At 35.7% G+C, this 11,748-nt stretch overlaps 1 protein-coding gene across 1 annotated transcript; it reads left to right on the top strand.

Annotated features, from left to right (window-relative positions):
- The first annotated feature begins 5,744 nt into the window (after positions 1–5,744).
- LOC102604015 (protein N-lysine methyltransferase METTL21A) lies at positions 5,745–11,517 on the top strand. Its single transcript, XM_006362244.2, has 8 exons — positions 5,745–5,918; positions 6,021–6,088; positions 7,869–7,988; positions 9,157–9,230; positions 9,306–9,363; positions 9,436–9,537; positions 10,032–10,143; positions 11,001–11,517. Exons 1-8 carry the CDS (start codon positions 5,851–5,853, stop codon positions 11,122–11,124), a joined length of 726 nt encoding a protein of 241 aa, XP_006362306.1. The 5' UTR covers positions 5,745–5,850; the 3' UTR covers positions 11,125–11,517.
- Positions 11,518–11,748: the final 231 nt, after the last annotated feature.

The following is an 11,748-nucleotide window of genomic DNA, read 5'->3' as shown; positions in this document are numbered from 1 at the left end:
AAATCAATGATTGTATTGATAATTGAATGGTTGAGTTACATACTCCTTATACAGGAGAAGAGTCTTATACTAGCTACACTAGGAATCCTAATACAACACAAATATATTATTTACACCTTATCCTAGTCGACTACATCAACTAATCGTACAAAATATAGACTTGTACATAAATTAGGATTTAGTAGTCTAGTCCTAGTGTAACTCTAACTCTAACTCGTCAGTCAGCTTCGTCGAACCTGTTCCTTTGATATGTTCCATCAGGCTCCTTCAACACTTCCCCTCAAGCTAGTGAGTGGAGGGACTGTAACTCCTAGCTTGCTACAAAACTCAGCAAAAACCTATTTGGTTAATGCTTTTGTATGAATACCAGCTAGCTGATCCTTTGACCTCACAAACTGAGTAAGAAGTTGTCCTCTGACCACTTTCTCACGAACAAAATGATAGTCCATTTCAACATGTTTGGTTCTAGCATGCACAACTAGATTAACTATCATGTACAAGGCACTCATGTTATCACAATACAATGTAGGTATAGATCGATAAAACACCCCAAGGTCATGAAGTAGATATATGATCTATGTCATCTCTGTTGCAGTGGAGGCTAGTGCTCTATACTCAATTTCAGCACTCTCGGGCAACTGTGGACTGTTTCTTAGAAGTCCAAGAAATACAGTTTGCATCTAGGTAGATGTTATAACATGTAGTTGATCTCCTAGTGGTGGTACAACCTCCCCAATCAACCTCTGAGTATCCATACAACCTACATGGTGATTGTGAAATAATTCTGAGTCCAAAGTGTTGAGTACCTTTGATGTACCTGAGAATCCTTTTCACCCCTTGAAGATGTTCACTGTTTGGATTTTGCATAAATTGGCTTGCTAAATTCACAACATGAGTAATATCCGGTCTTGTGAGTGTCAAGTATTGAAGACTCCCTATTATCATTCTGTAAAAAAGATGCATCAACCAGGCTTCTCACAGCTTCATGTAAACCATGTTTTTGAGCCAAAGGACTGGTTATAGCCTTTGCCAAAGCCATTCCAGTCTTGTCCAGCAACTCAGCAACATACTTACTCTGACTTAAATGGATACCCCCATCAAAATACTTAACCTCTACTCCTAGAAAGAAGTGTAAAGGACCAAGATCTTTCATGAAAAATTCTCTCCGAAGTTGGCGAACTAACTCGAAGACATGTGATGGATTACTACCTGTGATAATAATATCATGCACATATAACAAGAGAAATATGGTACCTTTGTGAGCTTGCAATGTAAATAATGAAGAATCTGCCTTACTATAGATGAAGCCAAGGTGTAGGAGATGCATGTTAAACGTACTAAACCAGGCTCTTGGTGCTTGTTTAAGACCATTCAATGCCTTTTTAAGTAGACACACATGTTGAGGATACTTGGGATCAATAAATCCAGGAGGTTGACTCATGTACACCTCTTTTTGTAGGATCCTATGGAGAAAAGCATTTTTGACATCGAGTTGTCGAATTTCCCACCTTGAGATGATGGCAATGGATAGAACTACTTTAATAGTTGTGGCTTTAACCACATGGCAAAAAGTTTCTTCAAAGTCTATGCCTTCAAGCTGAGAGAATTCCCTGACCATAAGTCTGACCTTGTATCTATCTATTGTTCCAACAACTTTTAATGTGGTCTTGAACACCCATTTTAAGCCAACCAAATTTAGTGTGTAAAGCATTGATTTCCTCTTGCATTGCTGCAAGCCAATGAGGTGACTTAAGTGATTCCTTAGTAGTATTTGGTTCCCTCAGAATGTCTTTGTTGTTGCGAGCAACAAGTGATAAGTGGTGTTCCTCGCCTTGTGTCTAGTGATCATATGATGCCCTTGTGGTGCAGGAAGTACCTCAACTGGTACATCAACCAAAGTAGTTGACTGGAGTGTAGCACTGTCAGATTGATGGTCAACCGGTACATCAACTAAAGTATTTGTTTGATGATGGTCATTGACTGGACCTGTAAGTGCAACCTTTTCCTCACTGCCATTAGCAAATCCAAAATTTGCAGCTGGAGCTTCAATACTACTGTATGGATCATCACATTCAACCTGTTTCTCAGCAGCTGATCCTGCACCTTAGAGGTCAATGGTACTTTCATCATCAAGGAGTATATGAGTAGTAATAACATTATCACCATTAACGTGTGTACTAGTAGCCCGTACTTTTCCTAAATTAGGATTATCATGTGCCTGCAATTTAGAGAAAGATTCAACAAAAGTAGCAAGGTGAGGTGAGACATCAATGTTAGTCTGAGATTGATTTGGAGACACATATGGTATTGTGTTTTCATCAAACACAACATGTCTGGATATGTAGACCCTCCTTGTAGGTGGATGATCACATCTATATCCTTTGTGTAAGTTATTGTACCCTATGAACACACAAGGGTAAGTTTTTGGACTGAACTTGTTTCTACCCTTGATATATGGAAAACATCTACACCCAAACACTTTTAGGCTATTGTAATCAGGTTGTTCCCCATACAACTTAACAAATTGAGTCACCGTCTTTTGGACTAAGGAAGACAGTCTATTAATTAGGAATATTGCAGTGAGGAAAGCCTCAATCCATAGAAACAAATGTAGGTTAGCATGAAGTAGTAGAGTTAAGACAGTCTCCACAATATGCCTATGTTTTCTCTCTGTAACTCCATTTTGTTCAGGTGTGTTAGGACATGAAATATGTCTCACAATGTCATAATCTACCAAATGCCTTATAAGTCTGTTTGGATAAACTCACCACCTCCATCACACTAAAAAATCTTAATCTCTTTAGAAAATTGTTTTCCCACCATTTTCTGGAATTTTACAAAGACCCCAAAAATTCAAATTTCTTTTTCAGTGGATAAATCCATATATATCTCGTGTTATCATCAACAAAAACGACATAGTATTTCATATATTGGGAAGATTTGACAAGAGCAGGTCCCCATAAATCACAATGGATTTTCAATAAAGGTTCCTTCTCAATTTTATTTCTCAAACCAAATGGAAGTTTACAACTCTTTCCCAACTGACAACTAGAACAAACAGTAGGCATTTTATTCCAACTACTAATATTGATGCAACTATTACTATTCAAAACTTTTAAAGACTTCAAACTAGAGTGTCCTAATCTAGTATGCCACATGTAGTCTGACGTGTTCCAATCGTGTGCAACAGTTAAAACATATAGATTGTTATCTTCCAAAGCATAGAGTCCATTACTTTTAGTTCCCTTGGCCAGCAGTGTCCTTGTCTTCTTATCCTTTACAACAAAGTTAGTTTCATCAAATTCAAGAGTGCAACAATTATCCTTTGCAAGCTTACTAACTGAGAGTAAATTTTTATTAATCTTAGGCACTACAAGAACTTCTTTTAACTTTAGACCTGATCCGGATATGTTTCCAACATGTGTTAGTCTAACTTTGATCCATTCCCAATAATGATTTTATCTGGTCCATTGTAGCGTTTAGGATCAGTTATGATACCTGAGTTATGTGTCATATGGCTACTGGCTCCTGAGTCCACATACAAGGTGTCATCAGTAGTGTTTTGTAGATTAGTAGCAATCAATGCTTGTGGTAGCTCATCTGCGGCTTGGTAAGAATAATCCCACCTATAAAAACACTTAAGAGCAGTATGGTTATTCCTACCACAAGTTTGACACGCATCAGTGTTGTTCTTCTCATGACTTCCACTTGAAGGACTGTTCTGAGGACCTGGTCCGTTTTTGCTGTTATAAGAACTTGTTCCTTGTCCAGCAGGCTTAAAGCCTCTTCCTCTGGAATTGAAATTATTGTTTCTCTTCTTTGAGAGTAGTTTCCTCTTCCCCTGCCTCTTTGGGCAGAAAATGCCATGTTATGGTTTTATTGAGGCACTTCTTCTTCATTCTCCCTCATATCAAAATCCCTGAGAGCATTAACAAATTGATTAAGAGTACGATATGGTGCCTTACCTAGCATGACAGTCCTGAAGGTCTTGTACTTAAGACCTAGACCTCTAGCAAAATTAATCACTTTGCTATCTTTATCTACAAGCTTGTGAATGGCTGCAAGGCCATCACGTATGCCTTTGAATTCCTTAATATATTCGTCAATTGTTTTGGTCCTAGCTTCACACTTTGCAGTTGTTGTTTGAGCTGGAACTCCTTATCTTTTGTTGCTTGAAGATAAGCTTTTTCCAAGCATTCCCACATCTCCTTGGCAGTTGAGCAACCTACGATCAAGTGCATGCTTTCTTCTGTCAAGGTGCCTGAGATCCAACTCCTTAGCAACACATTCTTCTCCTCCCAGTCATCAACAATGTTATTGTCTTCTGCACCCTTCTCGCCTGCTATAGCTTTCTCAGTAGTCTGTCCAGTGGAACATGTATCTTTAGGTGGTTCTGTGATGAGGTAGGTTAATCTCATCACTTGAATCAATTGAGACATTTATGTCCTCCATATAAGATAGTTCGTTGGCTTAAGTTTAATGGGGAAGGACGATATAAGATGATAAAGTGAAGAGGTCGAAAGAATGTTGGTAGAAGGGGCCATTGCGGTTTGATATTGTGGTTGTTGTGATTTTGATCTAATACGTTAAAGAGCGGAAAAACTTTTTTGCTCTGATACCGTGTAGAAATCTCACAACTAGGATTAGAGAAATCAATGATTGTATTGATAATTGAATGGTTGAGTTACATACTCCTTATATAGGAGAGGAGTCTTATACTAGCTACACTAGGAATCCTAATACAACACAAATATATTATTTACACCTTATCCTAGTCGACTGCATCAGCTTTAGTTGTACAAAATATAGACTTGTACATAAATTATGATTTAGTAGTCTAGTCCTAGTGTAACTCTAACTCTAACTCGTTAGTCAGCTTCGTCGAACCTGTTCCTTTGACATGTTCCATCAGCTTCCTTCAACAATATCAACAATTTTTTCCAATTTAAACACTTTTATCCAAATATGTAACTACTTATTTTTTAAAAATAAGTTTCAACATTTTAATAAGTGTTTTATGTCACATTTTTTTCCAAAGCCAATCCAAATAAGCTCAAAATAGGGAAATTTCCAATAAAAATCATATACTTAGCATATATGTTGATCGTAGCCGTGAGTTTTATTTTTGACAAAACTAACAATAAGATGAACATTTGCAATCTTTATCATAGATAAGGAATGTTTTTTTTGTTCATTATTATAACAAAGGTATGTACCCTAGGACACCGAAGGATGTTTTTAGTCAAAAACTCGGTAACATAATACACCAAAATAATTTCTCGGGAAACTTACATAAATATACAATATTAAAAAAAAATTACCATTTATAGCACTAATATTTTTTTCTCACTTGATCACTTTTAATACATTTATAATACAATTTTAATACATATTACAAAGAACAATTTATTATTCACATATAATACACGTTTTATTGATGGATAATATATTTATCACATATTTTAATACACTTATAATACAATGTGTCAATTTCTTACCAAACAAGCACAATATATTTTTAAAAACAATTATAATACATATATATTGCATACATAATTCACTTTTAATACATATTGCAGATTTGACATAATATTGCTAAAAATGGTAATAAATAAAAAGTATAGCTAAAATAGTAATTATTTGTTAAAAGATACCCATCCAAGTAATTTTTCCTAATTTGTTTCTAAAATATGGTATTTTTGCAAATTAGCCCAAATTCAAAACTAAGCCCCATCAAATAGAACATTGAAAGGGAAGGTTCATAGTCCAAAAGAACAAAATTCAAGTGAAAAGAGCTTTCTAAGAATTTGGCAACTGCGCGGTTGTGTGCCAAGAGGGAAGACAGTAACCATGAGTAGAGAAGAAAAGGAAGAAGATGATATAGTGTGCTTAGACGAATCTTTCTTTATCAATGACGAGTGTGTATCTCTCTTTTTTTTAAATTTTATTTATAAATGTACATGTACATACAAGTTTATGCTTTGTTGTATACTGAAATGAGTTTAGTTCACTCTATGCAGCTACCAGATTACAGATTTTACATTTGGGTCTCATGTTCTTCAGCTTTACTGCCTCCAATCTTCTTCAAGTAAGTCTTTTTTTTTTTTTAATTTTTACTTTGTGTAGTTTGTGAAAACACTAACTAGTGCTGTTTGGGGGTGGGATCTTGGGATTGTCTCACAATCTTGTAAACTGATGATATAAGAATCAATCTTAGCACGGGGGGAATGGAAAAAAGTTTTCTTTTTTTCTTCTTCTTTGTTTTAGGAGGACAAAGAGGGTGCTTTAATGCAATTTTTACTGAATTATGTGAGTATAATTATATAATAGATTGAATAAAAGAAACAAGTCATGTATCTCCTTATGGGTTTTGTAGAAAATTAAGAAGTGTGTGACATTTTTAGAGGTAGTGGTAAGGGCTGCGTACACTCTTGCCTCCCTAGACCCCAATTTGTGGAATTTCTCTGGGTATGCTGTTGTTGTTGTTTCTAGTAAAATATCATCATTGGTTCATTTCTCATTTGTTGGGCAACAAAAAACCATCCCCATTCTTCTCTCTACACAGACTACCAAACACTCTCCAACAAATTAAACTATATGAGATCTTGAAATGGAGAGAACTGGAGCAAATGTTCATGTTTTCTAGGTTAGGAGGGCTTGTGTGGCACAAAGGGGGAAGGGAGAGGGAGTTATTGAGAATGCTAATTCTATTGTGACATACAGAATTATTAGGTTGATCTATTACACATGCTTAAAGAAATATTTTATGTTTTCTGTCATAGGTAGGGGTTGCTTCCTCATTGGGGTCCTCTACTTATCAAAACCAGTGTTATAAGGACTAGCACTACCATAGTTAACAGGATGGGTAATTAAGGTTAGGAATCCTTGGAACTTTATGACACTATGAGAAACAGCTGTTTATTTGTTGCCATATCCTTTTCTTTCTTTGCAAGCAAAGTTAGTTGGGTTTGTTGTACTTTAATCAGTCAAGGAAGTAGTAGCTTCATGGATAGCTCTGTTTCTGTTATGCTTGTTTATCTGAAAACTCAGTGTTCCTTTTGCTGTCGAAAACTTCCTCAAATACCTGACCTGACCTATTGGAAATCTCACCTTGAGCATAGCTGATATGTGGTTGTGTCTAGGCAATATATCATTCTGAGAATGGGTTGCATTGCTGCTGGCCCTCCAAATAATATGTGTTTCTCAGCTGTCGCTCTTCATTTAGGTAGCTTTCCGGATCTCTTGGCTTCAACTTGATGGATTTTTGATTGATAAGGAATTGAGCATTGAAAAATCAAGGATGGATGGGCTATCTTATCTTAACTAAGAGAAAACCTAAGCCTTTTTTAGAAAATGAAAACTACATTGAGAAGCTAACTTAGTTTGGTGCAAGGATTGGTTGCCTCAGTGTATCCATGAGAAATAGATAAGACATGTGTACTGGTTTTTCATGTGGATATCTCAAAATGCACTAAAAATCTGCTAAAAAGTGAACGGGCTGAGCCAAATCTATATTTCACCCATTACTTAATCCTGAGTATAACTTTCTCAAAAGGAAACACTTCTCTTAATGAGGTGAGGGTGGGGTGGGGTGGGGGGGATATTCTCAAAAGATTAAGAGTCACAGATATAATCCAGTCTGAATATACCAATGATGATGTGTAGTTGATGAATGCGTGCAAATAGTTTGTTAGCTCTCTCCCATTCCATTTGCAGAATTTTACCTAACACTGCAAAACCAAATTTTACCAAAAGCTTTTCTTAGTTTGATTTGTTTACTTTTAATTCCTCCAATAATTTTTGGTATCCCGATACTTGCATTAATATTACCTAATATAATAACTGTAGGCTGACTATCTGTGGAACAGCTGATTTTGATTTGACAGGACAGTTGGTGTGGCCTGGGGCAGTGCTGATGAATGATTATCTTACACAGAATGCTAACATGCTCCAAGGATGTTCTGTCATTGAATTAGGCTCTGGTGTTGGTTAGTATCATTCCCGAAGCCACAATCAATTTTTATATATTTATGTGTCGTCTTCTGTTTAGTCATTATTATTAAAACAAAGTCCCAAATCTGAGAGTTCAATTCGCTGAAGAAAGAGATGGTTGTTGTCCACAAGCATCCCTTCACACAAAACACATCTGTTGCAAAGTTGTATACTTCTTCTTTGAAGGTTAATTTGTGTAAGACAAGCCCCTTTATACACCAACCAAGAGAAACATTTCACCTTGAGTGATGGTTCTTTTCTTAACTGTTGTGAACTTATTTGGCTGAGATGGAAACTCGAGGAAATCACATGAAAGTCATGTCCAAATTAATGAGATATGAGTAGAAGAAAAGACATGGCTTAGAGTCTTAGATAGTACTAGAAGCATAACATGTCCACCTATTATTTCCTTTGAAGTTTAAGATTGTAAAATGATATAAGAAAGGGAATTGTTCACATATAAGATCATATTGGGTGCTTGCTTAAGATCTTGATTAACATACTTGGTCAATGAAAAATATGCAACCTCAAAAGGATCATTCCATTCTGATGAGAGAGATAAGGAACATACACGGAAGACGAAATGTTCACATAAGAAAATTCAGCCACAGTTTTGATGTTATAAAGTGGGTAACTGATCTTGCTCCATTATAGCTTTTGTCCCTTTATTCTGATGTGAAATATGTGATGGACCTCTTCCTCTTCTTTACTCAAAGCCTGATCTCTGAAGCTTTACTTGAACTGGCTTCTACTTCAAAGACTGTCTGGGGCCTAATTGTCTTAAGGTGTTCATTGAGTTCAACATTACCACAAATTCTTGCAAATATTTTGATATTTTCAGTCGGTATTACTATATAAGTTGATTCAGAATAAACCTTTATATGTGGATTAGACTATTGGGAGAGAGAACTTCTTCAATAAACCAAGGAAAAGATTGAAGTGTGGAAATGAGCAAAGTAAGAGAGACTATGTAACTTAAAGGCCTCTTTTGACGGGAGACATGAATTAAGTTCCTAAACTATCACAATTGTAACTTCTAATAACACCGTATAGTTCCTCTCCCAAGGCAACCATGTGTGTACTTGTTTTTATTTTACTTTCCATATCATTTCTCTTTCTCTATTTTATTTAAGATGAAATTAGTTGATTGCATCCTATTTACAGGTATAACTGGAGTACTCTGCAGTAGATTCTGTCGTGGAGTAGTGATGACAGATCATAATGATGAAGTTCTCAAGGCAAGGTTGAGCAATTGAATTTTGCTGGAGGAATGTGTTGCAAGTTCACCTTCTAATATATTTCTCTCATTCCAGATTCTGAAGAAAAACATAAAGCTGCAGGAATGTTCAGATGATTCTATGTGTTGTACAGGTGTGTGAACAATTGAGGAATCAAATGCCATTTTCGATAATGCCATGTCTCATTAACTTATCTTTGATGCAGAATTAAAAGCTGAGAAGCTGGAATGGGGTAGCTCTGATCAGCTGAATTGCATATTACAGGAGCACCCAGAAGGATTTGATTTAGTCCTTGGAGCTGACATTTATATCCTAGTTGATTTTTCTCCTACTGCGTTAATTGGTTCTCTTTTTGTTATGTGTTGACTTAATTTGAAGCTAACAACATCATGCCAAATTGCCAATTGCCAGCCTATGATGAACTAACCCATTCCTCTTTGAGTCTTTGAGGTTGGAAATTGTCTTTCAGATTGGATGCCATGTATCTGGAAATGTTTTGCAGTAATGAACTAGCTCCTTTCATTTCAGTAATATTAAAAAATTCCAATTCATTAGGCCTATAAGATATGAATATCATTCTCTCCTTGGATGTCTTTTAAAGTCAGATAAGTATTCTGGTTCTCTTGTCTTGGCACCTGAAGAAACCTGTTGTCAAATCAACTGATCTACATTTGAAACCTAGTAGCAACTAGATTGTCTTAACTGACAAATGATTGAATTATAGACTTAGTTTTTGTTACTTTATCCTCATTTGGAATATCATAGTCTAGAAAGAATAGTGTATCCCTTGACAAACTTTAAGTTTTCAGCAGGCAAATGTTCCTTTGCTTTTTGATACTGTTGAGCTGCTACTTAGAGATCGCGACCAGAAGAAATGCAAATTTATTTTGGCCTATGTTTCACGAGCAAAAGTGTAAGTGGCTTCACTGGCTTGGTTATTTTGATCATGATTGTGTTGGCTGCAAGATTTTGAAGGACTTAGTTGAATGTGTGGATAACTCCCAAATGTGGAAATGATATTCAAGAAATTATTGCTGCAAGTTTCACTCATAGACTTCTCATTGTCTAGAAAATGCATACTAGTATATGTCCCATCTTATTCAACAAAATTTCAACTAGCATCTGAAAAAAAGTAATGAGTATCTTCTTTTTATTAGTAATAATCCACTCTTAGCTTTTGATGATCAGGTATCAAAAGATAATTCATGTGAAATGGTATAGCTTTGTTAGGAAGTGCTGATCGCTATTCTTGTACAGGTTGTTAACCAATGTGTTGGAAGAGGAACTAGTACTATGAAGCAAATCATCCCCGCTTAATTAGATAGATTCTCTCATTCTCAATAAAAATGCATATTAAGTAGCCAGCAAACAATCTTGTATCCCATTGATATCAAAACAAATAATTGTAATTAAAAGAATTGTAGATGGAGGAGATGCAGAAATTTGTTGTGCTTGAACAGGAGATAGAGAGAATTTGTTGTGCTTGATTCATAGGATTCTGTAATCAATAGCTTTGCTGCATTATTTTACTTAGCTATCTCACATGAGTTTCTAGACCAAATCTTGAACTACTCTTAAGGTTGGGAGGGTCATTTAGATATGTTTCCTGCTATTTCAACTAATGCTATGCAATGGTGCATGTGTATCGTCTAGGTGTCCATACTTGACAGCAGAAGTGTTAATCTTGAGAACTGTTGACATGTTTAGTCATTTTCATTTCATTCTTGATGCATTTTGTTCTGTGAGCCTAAACGGTCATTCCTTATGCAGCATGGATGCTATGGTCATCAATGAAGCAATTCGGCATGGTCTGCAGATAAATGAAGTTTCTGGGACTCGACGTATTATCAAGAATCTTGAAGGAGTTATATTTGAGATTACAACTAATCACTAGAGTTGGCAATTGAGAACGGAGTTTCTTCAGCTCCATTTGATTGGAAAACTATACAGTTTAAGGAGCACAATATTACTCTGTGAACGACGCAAAAAGCTCTAATTGCCATCAAAACTTGATTTTCTGTATAATTTTGACATTCTAGGCAAACAAAAAAGATGCATCTAGTCCTCAAAGAATCTTGTAATGTATCATTTTTCTCTTTATAGCTCTTCTTTTGTCTATCGGAAACAACCTCCCTACCCCACAAAGGTAAGGGTAACGTTTGCGTATATATTACTCTCTTCAGACCCCACTTGTTGGATTACATTGAGTATGATGTTGTGAATTATAGATCTTCTTTTGATTTGTTTTCAAACTCTATTTTGGAGTGAGTCACTTTTGGTATTTTAAGCCTTTTGTTTTGGATGGCAACTTCTATCATATCACTGAGTAATGTATGTTAATATTCTTATATCTGCAGCTTCAACCCTTGACTTTTTTAGTAGTTGATAAATAATTGTTTGAAATAATAAGTTATTTTAGACAGTTTTGTTCATATTTCCATTTTCATGTTCAACAGTAAAAAACTATACTCCCTTATTATCTAAACACAGTAATCAGAGCTTTTATCTATTTAAAACT

The sequence above is a fragment of the Solanum tuberosum genome, unplaced genomic scaffold (genome assembly GCF_000226075.1).
Source record: "Solanum tuberosum cultivar DM 1-3 516 R44 unplaced genomic scaffold, SolTub_3.0 scf00387, whole genome shotgun sequence".
NCBI classification, from domain to species: domain Eukaryota; kingdom Viridiplantae; phylum Streptophyta; class Magnoliopsida; order Solanales; family Solanaceae; genus Solanum; species Solanum tuberosum.
This window is presented reverse-complemented; position numbering and strand designations above follow the sequence as displayed.